This window comes from Euwallacea fornicatus, chromosome 29 (genome assembly GCF_040115645.1).
Source record: "Euwallacea fornicatus isolate EFF26 chromosome 29, ASM4011564v1, whole genome shotgun sequence".
NCBI classification, from domain to species: Eukaryota; Metazoa; Arthropoda; class Insecta; order Coleoptera; family Curculionidae; genus Euwallacea; species Euwallacea fornicatus.
Genome location: NC_089569.1, coordinates 1,269,993 through 1,285,947, shown reverse-complemented (window position 1 = coordinate 1,285,947; position 15,955 = coordinate 1,269,993). Strand labels below are relative to the sequence as shown.

The window sequence follows — 15,955 nt, the reverse complement described above, 5'->3', positions numbered from 1 at the left end:
AAAACTCGCAAATGGCAAAATATCTGGGGAACGTAAAAAATTTCGAAAATTCCCCGAATTAATTTCCCCAATGTGCGGGGAGAATTTTGGAAAAAAGCAAAAAAACAGAAATCCGCGTTTGTACGTTCTCGACGAGTCGTGGTGTAGGTGAAGAGGGCGATGTATAAGTGACAATTTTGGACACTTTGCTTCGATCTTTTGATGGGCCTGGACGTGCTATACCTGTCCTTTTGACAAATGGACACCTCGACTCTCTGTATTTTTATGTATGAGAGGTCGTGAAGCAATCGACCACTGGGATTCACACGCATAAACGTTTATAAATTAAACGTTTCGTCAGCATATGCAACACAACTACTGTGAGTTATTATTGATAATTACCAAAATTTGCCACTACGTACATTTTATTTTATTGACGTGTATAATCACGGTAAATATATTATTGAATCTGTTTTACATTAATTTTGTTAATAATTTATGTAAGCACTTATCAGTGAAGAAAACACCGGCTGAACTTGGCTTCGCGTATACAGGGTGTCGCTCCGCAACTAAACGGAAGTTGCTTCCGAGTGTATTTGACAGGAGGAAGGCTATATTTTTGAAGAATTGTGGAACTCGGGGGAGAGGAGACCCTGATTAAAAAAAAAAAAAAAAAAAATGTTTTCCGTGGCAAACTGAAAATTGAGCATTAAAATGCGGCCACCACTCCTCCGAACCGGCATACCCATTAATGTTGGCCATTACCTAGTAACTAAAAATTCGAAGGTAAATCGCTAAGCTATCTATTAAGCATACTAATGTTCAAACTTGCCCACATACATACCTCAAAACAGTGTATTTTCATTCTGCCGGTCTCATATGGTTCTGAGGACAAGGTCCACCACACCGATTAAACGCGAAGTCGATTCACTTCCTGAACAGTACATATAAGAGTATAACATTGAGCATGTCGCAGGTTCAAGTTCATTTTTCCTCCGGTGACTCTCAGTACAGGTTCTGCAAATTTAGTCATTACTTAGTTTGCATCTCTTCGAAATCGTTGCAAAATTGAGTATTGAATATTCGTTAATTTTTATTTGATCTGTTGCACCAACAAGTAAGAAAAACATGGTACGTGTCCGGTTTACGTGTGAACATAAGCAGTATAACTTTTTTTTTTTTTAATTTTAAATTTATTTCAAATTTAGGTATGCAAAAAGTCAATAAAGTCGATTTTGGAGCAGCCCAGCGCTGCTCAGTTAGAACTAATTTTAAAAGACATCAACGAAACCAGTGAGGAACAGTTGAGGCATAATGAGCAGTATATACAGAATTGGATTAGTTACCAGACACATTTTCCGAAAGGCATTGGTATGTAATTCTATGTTTAAATTTATCGGGGTGGGGCGCACCCTCACCCCTTAATTAAGACTCTATGATGAGAATTGCATCGGATATTTCCAGCCCTAGAATTAAATATTTCACAGGTGTACTAGCGTGTGGCTGTTTCCATGGAAAATGATTCAATCTGACGAGACATATTTAGAATTTCAAGGTATCTGCTCTTTTTCGTATTCAGCGTAAAAGGATTTTTAACGTTCTCTTAAATAGGGGTTTAACTTATTATACAATGTACAGGGCGTTTCGCACTAGTATGCCAAATGTCGAGGGAGCGAATCAGCGCGAGGTTTTAAGAAAAAATGCTCATATGAGCATTAGTCTATTTCCGCTTTCTGTCTGAAGTACAGGGTGATAAAAAAATCATTTTTTCCTAGTAGGTCTCTGCCGGCATAGAGTATTTTTCGAAAATTGGGAAGCATAAAATAGGTAGGGAGACGCGTTTTTGAATTTTTTTCATCCCATGAACGTTTTGATTAAAAAACATGATCCGCCATCGGATTTCCTAAATGTTAAATTGTTTTTCTCAGTGTCTCACGTCAGCGGCGACGCCACTGGTTAAAATTAAAAACCTGATTTGCCCCTCGAAAACTCCCAAGCTTCTAAAAAAGTACTTAATGCCAGGAAAGACTTATTAGGAAAACCAAGCAAAAATTCTCCCTATGATTTACACGGGAGGAGGAAACGGACCCATGATCACTATCGCTTAAAATCAACTACAACTTCACCGCCCAAGTTTTTGCTACAGTGTTATGGAACGCCCTGTATATAATTTGTTCGCGTTTTTGTTAAAACGTCTGCTCAATTTTACGAGCAAATCGTTGGGAATCCCGAGGAAACTTCGTGGTTTACGATAAAAGTTCTTCCAACCGTTTGCACGTAGAAGTTCCTCGTTTCTGGAAGTATCTACGAAACTTCCGATTTTTGATCCATTTAAAAGCAATGGGAAGAGTAATTCAAATAAATAGATTTCTTTAAATGTGGACCGTAAGGATTGCTCTATGCGAGAGTTTACTTTGCCACAGAGTTTAAAAACGGAAAATGGCTCAAATAAAGAACGAAACGAACAGGAAAATTAAGGATTTATTAAAAAAATCTACATGAAGTTTGAGATTAACGGTGTTTGGTAAAATGTCTGATTTGATTGTAAAAGAAAACTTTACAATACTGTTTTGAGGCCACAACCTGGAAAGTTTCGTTATATGTTTCCTTTGGAACCGTCTACGATTGAATATTTCAACTGAAAGTAGTGAATCGTGTATCGAGCTTTATTTTTTCCATGTTCACAAAATCGCTAAAAGCGTTCACTCAAAACAAATATAAATCAACTTTAGACATAATTTTTTTAAGGTTAAGTGTTCGCGATATAGAAAAATTTTTAATCGAAAAATCGCCATCTACGTGTCAACTCGGATACTTCTGGGACTTCCCCCGTATACGATCCAGTAGTCATTTTCTCTACGAGCTATTTTTTTTAATCTGAATTATTCTGGGCTTTGTCTCAGTTCGTAAAATTCAACTCCGTACTGTATTCACTCATCATAAGCTTTGTAACGTTCATAATTATATCCTGAAATGGTAGTGAATCCGCATTCTCTGATAAATGGGAGCTCCTAGGGGACAGTCCAAGAATTTAAAAAAATGCACAAACAACTACGGATAAGGAAAAACGTTGAGGATGTTGGAGATCAGCAACCATTTCTGTAAAATTTCTTGCGAAGGATAAACTCTCCACGGGTCTGAGAGACCATCTTATGGCGTTCCACAGCCAACCATAAAATGGTGATATACAAGGTGGCCCAAAAAAATCCACAAGAAGATAATGAAATCAGATTTCTCTGAGTTATGGAAAGTAAGTGAAGTGGACAACATTTAGTCTTTAGATTCATGTAAAACACCCTTAAAGAGGATTCGAGTCTTTTTTTTAAAGATTCACATACTCTTTGCCATTAACAAAATTAAGAATCTTTGTCTTTACCTCCAAGTTCTTAAATCTCTCGTTATTTGGTTGTGCTGTTGAGTTCTAAGCGAGTGGGGGCATTCTGAGCTTAAACGATCCGAGGATCTGCTGCCTCAATTCCCGATTTGCGCTAGTGGCTGTACGTACGAGGGCTGCGCGTGCTTACGGCTTAAAATTCAACATTTAGCATCTTCCTTAACGTAAATTTTTTCGGAAAAATAAAAAAAAAACTTCTTTTTCCGTACAATAATAACGTTTCCATGGTTCGTGTAAGCCCCTTCATGGAAGAATAATGTTTTACTAAACAAAACATAATTGGACAAAAATGAACACAAAATGCAGTTTTCACCGAATGGGCTTTTGTAAAACTCGAGATAAAATCGATTTTATGGTAACAGGCACAAAAAGGATTAGTTTAATATACAAGGTGTCCTCGAATTGCGTGGCCAAAATGACACCGCAGATTATTTGAGTAAAAATAAGTCGATTTAACTAAATTTGCCTCAGTGCAAAAGTTGATAATCGCGGAGTTACGGGGTGTTAAAGTTGAAAATTTTCTTTAACATCTCTCGATTCCTTTGAGCTAATTTCACGAAATTTCGTATCTGAGGACGTTTTAGAATTCAAATTTGTTTAACATTTAGTTGCGTTTTCTAGAGGGCACCACAAGCGACCATTAGGACACATTTAAACCTTTGTAACTTTTTTGTGCCACAGTGTATGTTATTTTGGCATTGAAAAATCTTTTTTCCTACCTCTTGTACTTGGAAAAGGTTTACTTTATTGAAGTCGCTAGAGGCAACAGTTTCTGAGAAAAACGCTTAATTCTAATGCGCCACACAGCTGCGTTATCGCTTTTAAGTAAATAACTTAGTTTATGGCTATGTTTTTTAGTTGAGATTTACCACTTGAATTTATTACTGAAATATCAGTTTTTCTTTCGCTTCCTGTTGATTAATAGCCACGACTATGGCTAATAATTTCACGTATTCTGAAATGGTGGATACGCCGTTAATCTATGGACTTTGCCGTTGCAATGGTCAGAAAAGTGTACGAGTATACAAGGAAAAATATCCTTCTCGTAGAATTCCAATTCGGAAAACTTTTGCTAATATCGAAAAGCGCCTGCGCGAAAATGGCAAGTTTGAACCTAGCTACGTGAATCCTGGGCGCAGACGCACAATAAGTACCGTAGAAATGGAAGAAGAGATTTTGGATGCTGTTCGAAGAAATCCAAAAGTCAGTACACGAGGTGTAGGACTGCAATTGGGAGTTTCGAAATCATTAGTTCATAAAGTTTTTCAAGAGCAATTATTGCACCCCTATCACATTCAAAAAGTTCAGGACATATTGCCCGGGGATCCTGTTCAAGGTTTCACTTTTTTCGGTTTATAATCGAGAGAAAAATCTAAAATCAAAATTTTAGTAAAAAAGTTTTACTTACAGATGAAGCTGTTTTTACCAGATGTGGCATTTTTAATGTGCATAATGAACATGTTTATGCTCATGAAAATCCTCAAGAAAAAACAGTGACTCATCATCAACATCGATTTAAAGTAAATGTCTGGGTTGGAAATGTAGATAATTTTATTGTTGGTTCGTTTGTAATACCAGATACGCTGAATGGCGATAACTACCTGAACTTTTTATTACAAAACTCTACCTATTTTATTAGAATATTTATCCTTACGTCTTCGTCGTGACCTTTGGTTTATGCATGATGCGCGCCTCCTCATTTTACTTTAAATGCAAGAAAACGTTTAAATGAGGAATACCCACGACGCTGGATTGGAAGAGGAGGTGATGCAGCTGTGAATTGGCCGGCTCGATCACCAGACTTGACACCGTGTGATTTTTTTCCGTGGAATGACTTGATGTCAAAAGTTTATGCACCTCCAGTTCATACGCGAGAAGAATTGGAGGCAAGGATAATTCATGAAGCGGAATTATTGAATAGTACTCCTGAAATGTTGTTGAGAGTACAATATAATTTCTTAAAAAGAATTAACTTGTGCATACAGGAAAATGGTGAACGTTTTGAACATTTACTGTGATAGCAAATTAAATGAAAAAAAAATTAAATCAAAAACTTACGTAGGTTAATTTAATTAATTAGTAAATTTTTTTTCTCCTTGTTGTTGTTTCTTTGTTAATTATTATTTATGTTTTATCTTTATTAATAATTGTTTTTGAAAAACTTTAACACTTTTTTTTTGAATGGGAAATAATTTTAGGTTAATTTACATGCATCATCAGCTTTACATGCGTTTTTCTCAGAAACCGTTGCTTCTAGCGACTTCAATAAAGTGAACCTTTTTTAAGTACAAGAGGTAGGAAAAAAGATTTTTCAATGCCGAAATAACATACACTGTGGCACAAAAAAGTTACAAAGGTTTAAATGTGTCCTAATGGTCGCTTGTGGTGCCCTCTAGAAAACGCAACTAAATGTTAAACAAATTTGAATTCTAAAACATCCTCAGATACGAAATTTCGTGAAATTAGCGCAAAGAAATCGAAAGATGTTAAAGAAAATTTTAACACCCCGTAACTCCGCAATTATCAACTTTTGCACTGAGGCAAATTTAGTTAAATCGACTTATTTTTACTTAAATAATCCGCGGTATCATTTTGGCCACGCAATTCGAGGACACCCTGTAGATACAAAAAACGGAGAGAAAATAAACCGATCGGATTTTTTCAAATTTCATCGGGCCCTTTTCAAGTCACCCTTAAGAGAATATTCTGTAGGGCTTAATTAACCCCTTGCGGTAGCGCGTCAAAGACCCTATTGGACATGGAAATTTTATCCTTCAGAAAAGATCTACGACTACTTATTTTGGATGCTAATGCCTGACACCCTTATAGTCGTCGTCTTTAATGAAACTGACTGAGGTGAGATGAATAATAATGTGGGTTGGTGGTGATTTTTGATTACTAAATCGAAACCAAAGAGAGACTTAACTGTTCGAAGAAACATCTTTAGCATAATTAATGCTGGCGACGAGGCTGAACATTACTGACGGGTTGAGATCGTCAGAGAAAATTAGGAGGGCCCAAGAGACCTACGCCTCAGTTGAGAAATCTAACGTGTGAGAATGTTGTGCAAACCCATGTTGTTTAATAATTAGTTTTGAGAAAACCCATAGCTGCGAAAATTGCCATAAACAAACGTGCAAATTAGAAAAAAACGCACTGAAAATTACTCAGGTTTAAGATAGGAAGTATTCTTGGTATGAAATTTACACTCTCGTTTGTAAATAAGTAGATACATACAGCCTGTCCGGTTTTCGTTGGACAGCGGCTGTATCTCGGTAAGTAGAGGAAAAACATTTATCACTAAGGTGACTATGAGAAATCTCTGGAAAACATTTTCAGCTTCGTGAAATCGCCGTAAGGGGGCGCAGTAGGGCCGGTAGTTCCTTAAAATGGACAAATCTATACTAAGTCACTAGTTAAGTAGCACATTTTAATTTACTATCAATAAGGTTACGTCATTCTGAACCTTTTTTGTTCGACACGTAATTTCATAACTCACATAATAAAAGTGGGGGAAGCCGATGAATCATTTTAAGTTCAAACTGTCATATCTCCGTTTCTAATTATCCGATTTCTGTCCTTCATTGTGAGGGAATTACAAGCCGATTTAATATCCACATTGACCAAAAATCCATAGTCCAGAACAAAATCGCTAGAGGGCATTCTTTCAGGTGATAGCGGTTTTCTTCGTTTCTCTTTAATAAATCAAATGGAACTACACTGTTTTCATAAGCTCATCTTGTAAAGCTTTAAAAAACCTACGTTTTTCCCGAAAGGCGCATTTCAATTCAGTTATTTGTTAATAAGTCAAAAACGAAAAAGAGTATTTGTCGATTTTAAGGAACTACCGTCCCCACTACGCCCTCTTACGGCGACTTCACGAAGCTGAAAATATTTTCCAGAGATTTCTCATAGTCACATCAAATTTTTTTGTCCGAAGTTGCTACTTGCTCTGTTTGCCGAGATGCAGCCGCTGTCCGACGAAAACCGGACAGGCTGTATATCTACTCAAGTGGCTTTTCACCCATTTTCATCGAGGCTCTCAGCACCAAAACAAGAACATATGGTCCTTCCTCATAGTCTACAATTTTTTTTTAACCTGCATGTGCCCTTCAGTTTCACATTTCGGTACGAGCACAGAAAATTCGGCGACTGTACAGGGTGTTTCTTACCGGATTGTTAAAAATTTAACGGACGAAACGTGGGGCTTGTTTTAAGACATTTATCTTAAATACCTCTTAAAATATTATTCCCAGGGCAGAAAGGCCAAGGGGCCGATAGCCCATTCACCGGGTGAATAAAGATTGTTGTTATTATTTATTATTCCCAATAAAAAGAACCAAGCAGGCAAACAATAAGTTAATAAAAGACTTAAGGCGGCAAATGAAGTTAACGGATAAAACTTAAAAATGTCGTAAAAAAAATTTTTATTTAAAATATTGAGAGCGATCGCAAAAGCGCAACACCTTGTAGAATATTTTAAATAGCGGTTTTTCAGTTGACCGCTATGCTAAAACCGTTGCTGCAATCAATTTCGGGTTAATTACCTTCGCAAATAACATAAACATTAACAACCATCGAAAATAAATGAAATTTCAACGCTCTGAAAATCAAAATGGAAGCAATTTTAGGCACGTCTTTGTTGCGAAGTCTTTATTTTGAAATAAGCTCACGGTTAACCCTCTCCGTTTTTTGTCACCCATCAACGAACACCCTGTATAAGTTTTTGAAAATCTAATTCCGCGCCATTTTTTCAGATCCCCTATTTATTCGCACTACCCTCAGATTCAGCAAGCACAACCTTGAAAGGACCAAGAAGAAACTTGAAAACCATTTCGCGGCACGACACCTTTATCCGGAAGTTTACAAGAACAGGTCACCAATTTCACAGGAAATCTTGCAAACGATGAATACCGTGTAAGCATTGCTATCTTGAAGAAAATCCTATGATTCTTTACGTGGAAACTCCCTTTCAGGAACATATCATTCATGCCAAAGCTCACTTCAAAAGGCGATAGGGTATTAGTGAGTTCACTGAACCGGTATGATCCTTCAGAGTTCAATACATACAATTCTGTGAAGCTTTTCTTCATGATAGGTAAGGAAGTATGTACCGTGCGATTCTAAATTGTTAAATCCCTCCCGCTTTGTGAAAAAATATCAAATTATCAATGAAAATATCCAAAAACTGTTTGTGAGTACAAAATCGCAAACAAACCAATTCGTTATGTACAAAAAAGTTTTTTCATTTTTTACGTTCTATTTAACTGGGTTGGTATTGCATTTTTTACCAAATTCATACCAATTTTTTCCAAATACTGAACAAAAACAACCTCAAAAAGTAGTATTTTTTGAACCCTTTTAACGCTACTTTTGAATCCAAAAAATTTTTAATTTGTTAAGAAGTTAAAGGGGGCGGGGGGCCAGATTAGCCCGCTACTGTAACGTTGCATGTAATATCTTAATCATGACCTTTAAATGAGCATATCTGCTTGAGTTCATCACAGGAACGATTGCCTCATCTCAATTACTTTTTTTTAAGACTCGCACTTTAGGGGCTGTTTAATTGCGGGACTCGGTAAAATTGAGGAGGTATAGAATCATTAATCACTCAATCATCAAGGTTTTGGAAATATTAAGGAGCACTTTCTCTACAATATGGCGAAGGCGCCCATTTATTTTCAAACCGATCGCAAACTTGGTAAATGAATAGTTTTAATATCTCATCATAAGTATGTTTTCTTTTCTTAAATTGTGCATATCTTCTTCAATATTTATTAACAAGTAATTCTTATTCTAGTTGATCTGTGCTTTTCTTCTGACTACATCTGCGCCGGTGACATAGTAGTCTTCGACGCAACAAATTTCTCTGTGAATCACGTAACTAATTTTTTCGGTCCCATTTTCAAAATTGTATCCACCCTCCCTAGAGAAGCATACGCCATTCGAGTCAAACAGATGCACTTTGTGAACGTCCCCTCAGCTTTGGTAAAAATGATGGGTCTGATTAAGAAACTATCACACCCGAAAGTGAGACAGTCTGTAAGTTCCATTACGTACTTGCAAACTTTGACCGAAACGTCTAACTCAATTTTAGATTTATGTTCATGAGAGTCCCAAGCAGCTGTTGGAGGTGATCGGAGCCCAATACTTGCCCTCAAACTACGGAGGACAGTTAAGGTCTCTCCGAGAAATTACCTTGGATGGGTATCACTTTTTGGCCGAAAACGCCAGTTGGTTCGAAGATCAAAAAAACGTGCAAATCAGCTACGTTCCCAAAAATATCGAATCTGCTTTTAGTCTAGAGAACGAATTAGGGCTTGAGGGTAGCTTTAGGAAGTTAGATATTGACTAGGTATTCATTAGTAAGGGCATAATATAGAAATTCCTATATTGCATGCCACGAAGAACTGTGATTTTGTATTGGAATTGGGAACTTTAAAGGTGCAGTTTATATCTGTAAGGTGATTTTTTTAGCTCACAGGGGGCGGATGGAAGGTGAGCTAATTTTGAAGGAGGAGCCTCGTATAGACGTAAATCCCATTTCAATTATTTAAAGATTTAGAAAACGGCAAAGTTTGCTGCATATTACCTATTCAATACCAAAAATTAGGCAATTGAGGCAGTTAAAAGTAAAAATATCGCAGTTGCTAAAAGTGTCCTCCTCCTGCAAGAATACCTACTTCACGACGACGAAGCAATGAACTTTTCACCCGAACCAACATATCTAACAAGGAGCAACTGTTTGTACCCTAACAACTGTTTTTTTTTTGTGTTAAGCGCGTTTTAGTGCATAATTTGTTTCAAATGACTCCAAAAATAGAAATCCGAAGCATTTAAATCGGGAGATGCCGGCGGCCATGACACTGGACCGGCATTACCAATCCAATTATTTCAAAAATATTCGTTTAACCACGGGACACTATCGTTTCCCGATGAGGTGGTGCACTATCATGTCGGTACCAGGTATTTTGCATTACATTAAGTGACATCAAGCGAACCAAAAAGTGCGTTGTTCGAGATATTTCTGTAGAAATCCGCGTTTAAGCGTCCAAGTGTATCGTTGCTAAAAATTCCGCTCCAAATGTTGATGCTGCAACGTTGCTGAAATCTCCTTGGCTTAATCGTATGCGGATTTTATAGCACACAGGCATGGAAAATCATTATGGAAATTATTTATTCCGTCTCGTATCAAACGCGATTCATCAGACCAGGTAACATGTGGAGCGAAGTGGTTGTTTTGGGCATGCTACTGCTGTAACAAGTGACAAAAACTAATCGCTGCTGTGGATATCCTGGACGTAGAGCCCGAACAGGCCTTAGATGGTAAGGATGAAGTGCTTCGCAGTTCAGTACTCCTCGTACAACAGCTCGACTTAAATGGAGATTGTGTGGTATTCTTCGAGTGCTAATTCCAGGATCGTCAATAACAGAATTAATTACAGCTTCTTCGTCTTCTACATTATCTTCATGCTTCATGCCCGTAGCTTCCGCTGGGGCAGGATCATCCGTTTCTCGGAACATTCTGAAGGATTCCGCAAGAGCTGTATGATGAGGTTGATGTCTCTGCCCATTTACTTCTTGATGTTCTCGTGCTGATTGGGCGACTATTGTTGTTGCAATGAACATGTACGGAAATTACATGAGCATATCCTTCAGTGCTATAAGCATGCTCATGTGTAGTAACCAAACGTTTGTTAGAGTTTGCTTTAGAAATCGTTCAGATAAGTTGATTCGGGTGTAAAGTTCGTTAGTTCGTCGTTGTAAAGCTCACGTTCTTGCAGGAGGACATCTTGAGCAACTGCCGTGTTATTTTTACTTTTATCTGTTTCACTTGTGTAATTTTTAGTAACAAACACGTGATATGCAGAAAACTTTGAAGTCCTATGAATCCTTAAATAATCGAATTCAGGCGTATGTCTATGTGAAGTTTTTCCCTTAATACGATCCCACCTTTCATCTGCCCCATTTTGTCGGTGAGCTAACTGATCACCTTGTATAACAAGTAGCGTTCGCGGATGGTGGAATCCAGCTACGCAATAAGAAACCGAGGCTTGCTTGGATGTCACAGAGATAGAGTGTTGGGGTAAAAACAGTGAAGCATCGCGCCTCGTCTCCCACCACGCTGCGAAATGAGGAACGAAATAGTTTGTTTTCCAGCGGGGAGGTGCTTAAAGCTTGCTTTGTGATTGGTTGTCTCAACCCCCCACTTCTTCCATAGAGCAACGGTGTACCATTGCGTTGAATGAAATGTACCCCACATTCCTCAAGTAACTATTATATCCTCACTTTAAGGAAAAGTAAATTCGACTCACAAACATTTAGCACTGCAGGAGTTTTATTTTATATTTATTTTAATTCTAGTGCCTACTTTATTAATATTATTATTGTGACACTACCTTACCTATCAAAAAATGATGCATTTTGCCTTACAATATCGCAATGAGTTTCTTTTAGCTGAGGGTGTTCCTCTCAATTATAGATTCCCTCTTGCTCCCTGAGTGTGACCGCTAAAGCTTCTTCCGCGCTGATGGGCTGCTTAGGTAAGTTGGCATATTGTCGTCTTTCGATTTTCGGTTCGGTAAGCCGCAAGAGGTAATTAAACATAGACTGGGCGATTATTAAGTATTCATAATTTCGATCAGGAGATTGTCTAAGCGACTGATATAAACGAAAGAATCCAGCGAGGCTCTAACACGCTGTTGATTTACCGGATGTTCATTTCACCTTCGGTTTCCCTTCGCCGGCACTAGTCACCGTATCCAGCTGTTTGGCGGGTCGCTCTATCACTATTTGAAACAGACCGTGTTGTCACTACCTCTCTGTTAGTAAGAAACTAGAGAAATGGACTACGATGAAGGACGATGCAAACTTCCTCGCTATGTTAATCAGCGGCGGCGCTAAGTAAAGTTGCGGGAATTAATAAGAATGGCTTAGGTGTGCATATTTTCTCATATGGAAATTTTGCCAGAGGTTTCGACTTCTTGCAAAAAAGTACCTTAACAATGTTATGGTTTAATTCTCCTGCAGTGAGTTTGTTCTTGTGCAATTTAACGAAAAGTAACTCCCAAACACCCGGTTTTTGGCGATATTTTTCTTATTGAAAAACACGAATTGAATCGAGTTTTGACACTCTGGATAGCTCAAAATTTTGAGAAGTGTTTGGTCTCCTTTTTCAGCGCGGCCAGTATAGAACATCCTACGTGGGTGGTCTGAGAAGTTTCCGAGCTAACAAAGATAAAAAAAAAGTAATAATAAAATTCTTCGATATTTTTTCGTTTTTATACGTTTTCTTTCAAGTTGAGATCGCAAACTTTTAAGACCACCCTCGTATTGAATGTTGGGCGTCCTCTACTCGAAAACTGTTCGTGTAAAGGTCTCCACCCACGAGGCATTTTTCCGCACAAGTGAGATTTGCGCGGAACCGTAGTGAATGTGAGGTGACCTTGTAAGTGGTTTTTACCAGTAGAGGCTTTCAATTTTTCCAATAACATTAAGAGAAGAGCTGCATTGCTATCAATGGAACCAACTAGTTACTTTGTTTTTTCGTTTATTTTTCTTGAACCCGTTTGAGTAAGTGAATGTTCCAGTGTTGAATATAAATCACTAAACGCGCCTTTGAAGTATAAACAGTTTATTATACTACTCTTAAATACGTGCATAATCGTATCTACATCAACTAGCTCAATTATACAAACTTAATGTCTTTAATCGTAAAATTATGCTTAATTACCTTTAAACTAACTGTACAAAAATATCATTATAATATATTCTACAACACCTTCAGCTCAGCATCTTTGATTTTGTTGACTATGCTTTCTACTGCACCCTGGCACTATTATACAACCGATCCAGTCGTTTCAGCTGCTTCAGGGGAGTACTGAGTATCGTTTCCACCCATTCCACATCAGGTGCCACGTAACCACCTATTTGACCCTGCTGCTTACACCCTGTATCCCAGGAATAAATTCCGGATAAAGTGTATCGCCCAGATTCATCTGCGCATGCCAAAGCACTCCCATAGTCAACCTAAAAAAGAGAAGGTGATCGTAACTTTTGGTTTGTAACTGGAACACCCTGTAGTTTGAATCGGTGTTCCTGTCCAGCATCTAGTTGGGGGAATAAATGTAGCCCATGTAGTTATTCACCTTGCATTGGTCTACATCGGAAAACCCGCATAGTGCGTTCGTATTATAGTTTGGCAGCAATTTTTGGAAGTATTGCCCCATTACTTCCTGACACTGTTCCACGTCCATTACGTTCACGTCTATGCGATGCATCAAGGCGTTTTTGGCATGCACTGCAAAATGAATTTCATCAAAACTTCTCTGATCCTTCAACATTCTCCCACTGATTTTTACATTGTAATATCCGTTTGCCCCATCCGGTGGCAATGCAATTCTGAGTGGGAATCAAATTCGGTTCCGGCAGACAGATTTGCTCTATGTTTTTGGAAAATCTAAGGTTCTCTTCCAGAACCAGCACGGCGAGGTCGTTCTGCAAGGAGCCGGCCTTGAAGTCTGGATGTCGTAGGATGGCAGCTACTTTGACGATTTGAAACGGTAGAGGTTCTTCGTCAATGCCCAGTTTCCATTCACCACCTTTGATCAGCACGTCGGAAGTCTGCAATCTGCGAAAAAGTCATTTTTACTCTCGATAATGCAGTTTCGATCGGGTTAGGTTCGGGTAAGTTGCTCAATTGCTCAATGAAATTTTCAATCGTTTTACCCCTCGACACAGTGAGCTGCAGTTAAAACAGCGTTCCTTCTGATAATGGCACCTCCACAAAGTAAACTTCTGTTAGAGTCTCTGAGAATCATCGCTTGCCAGGAAATTTCGGCGAAATCGGCATCGATGGGGACCTGACCTCGAGGGCTGGAATTCTGAAAGAGGCAGATAGAGATTTGGTTTTATAGAGTTACTAAATTGACGATTGAAAAAGAATTACCAAATGTCTGGTACCGCACTCTCCAGTCGCTCGCTTCGTCCTCCTTGCAGAAGACCGCGATATGCGATTATATTTGACTGAAAAGAAAAATAGTTATTGTACCGAAAAGAACCTTTATGGATGCAGTAGATAATGGGACATTTCAAAATCATCAAAGTCTTAGATGAATTTAAATAATTTTCTAGTACATCCCGCTAGAGCTACATTCCCAATTATCTGCTCAGAGAGTCCGGTTCGTGGAGCTGCCATATTACTACTAAACGTTATTGGAACACTGCATTTTTCCACTGCTTCATGTACGTGGCAGTACCAGTAAAAGTACCTTCTGTGGGTGTCTCCTACTTTTTTGCCCGGGATGTTGGCATTTCTAGGGCCAAATTCCCTACGATTTGTCTCAATCGATGCTCAAGTCGCCAGCTGACTTTTACATACACAGGGCGTTGCAAAACAAGTCTCTCAATAGATTAACGTAGGTTCACGTGTCTTAAAGGAGAAAACAAGTTTATGCCAACAAGGGCCAGTTTTTGCTCCCTGTCTCAAATATATGGTTTTTTTCAATTTTTTCCTAACAAGTCCGTTTCGGCATTTAATGTTTTTATGACGAATGGGGAGTGTGAAAAAAGGTGTGGAAACGCATCTTTTAAGGGGGCAGTAATGTTTGAAGTTTCACAAGCGGCGCCCCATTTATGGGATCCTGAATATTTTAATCAAAAAATATGATACGCCACTGGTTAAAGAAAAACATATAATTATTAATGCTGCATATTTCTGCGAGAAAAAAGGTCTCCTGAATATTTTTTTTATTACGTTCACCGTTTTCATGAATAAAAGAACATTATTGGCCGACTAATGCTAAAACTGGCAGACTGAACTGGATGCATTGCGTCACTTATAAAAAAAGAATAAATTAAGGTGCTGAAGTTGCCACCTGCGAGAATGCACACCTCGGTCCCTTTTTGCATGTTATCGTGAGCTATTTCGAAAATTTTTGGCGTGCCTTGAGCCGTGTTAAACGAACGAAATGTGCGTTTTCACGTCCGCAGATTGTGACGTTTGATTTTTTTCCGTCAAAAAGGCGAACGCGGTGAAAAACACTCGAGACACCTTTTTCCTCGTTGAAATCCACAGCATTCATAATTAAATATATTTTTGCCCAGTGGCGTATCATAACTTTTGTTTAAAATGTCCAGTGTCGCGTCAATGGGAGGGCCACTTGTGAAACTTGAAACATTATTTTCCTCTCAAGAGATGTGTCTCTGCGCCTTTTTTTCAATTTTCTTCCCAATTTTCATAAAAATATTAAACGCCCGAACGGACTCATCGGGAAAAAACTTAAAAAAAAAATGGTTTACCGCCCCGAGTATTTGAGACACGAAACGGAAACGGGCCCACGTTCGTGTGAACTTTATTTCTTATTTCGGTGACAGGAGTCTACAGGGAGCAGCTGGCAGCTCGTGCTGGATCACCCTGTATATGACAGTAAGGAGGGTCATTAAAGTGGACCGAGTATTTTCACTGTGGTTGCTTAAAGATTGCGTGTGGAAGTAGACTGCTAAATATCCAGGAGGACGGTGGTGAGGAGCAGATATTGATGAGGCGAATCATGTGAAACAACCACTTCTAAATGTTCCTAA

General features: G+C 38.4%; 2 protein-coding genes across 3 annotated transcripts in view; one reads left to right on the top strand and one right to left on the bottom strand.

Moving 5' to 3' along the window:
- The first annotated feature begins 942 nt into the window (after positions 1-942).
- On the top strand, positions 943-10,362 carry LOC136347661 (retinol-binding protein pinta-like). Its single transcript, XM_066297849.1, has 6 exons — positions 943-1,110; positions 1,188-1,350; positions 8,131-8,290; positions 8,350-8,471; positions 9,174-9,415; positions 9,471-10,362. Exons 1-6 carry the CDS (start codon positions 1,108-1,110, stop codon positions 9,726-9,728), a joined length of 948 nt encoding a protein of 315 aa, XP_066153946.1. The 5' UTR covers positions 943-1,107; the 3' UTR covers positions 9,729-10,362.
- A 2,628-nt stretch (positions 10,363-12,990) lies between these two features.
- LOC136347660 (mucin-2-like) overlaps positions 12,991-15,955 on the bottom strand; it is a 33,108-nt gene continuing 30,143 nt past the window's right edge. For both annotated transcript variants that reach the window (XM_066297847.1, XM_066297848.1), the window contains exons 13-17: positions 14,322-14,398; positions 14,102-14,256; positions 13,735-14,003; positions 13,522-13,673; positions 12,991-13,402 (exon numbers count right to left, since the gene is read on the bottom strand). In XM_066297847.1, the coding sequence (XP_066153944.1) occupies positions 13,193-13,402; positions 13,522-13,673; positions 13,735-14,003; positions 14,102-14,256; positions 14,322-14,398 (863 nt within the window). In that variant the 3' untranslated portion in view covers positions 12,991-13,192. The remainder of the gene's footprint in view (positions 13,403-13,521; positions 13,674-13,734; positions 14,004-14,101; positions 14,257-14,321; positions 14,399-15,955) is intronic.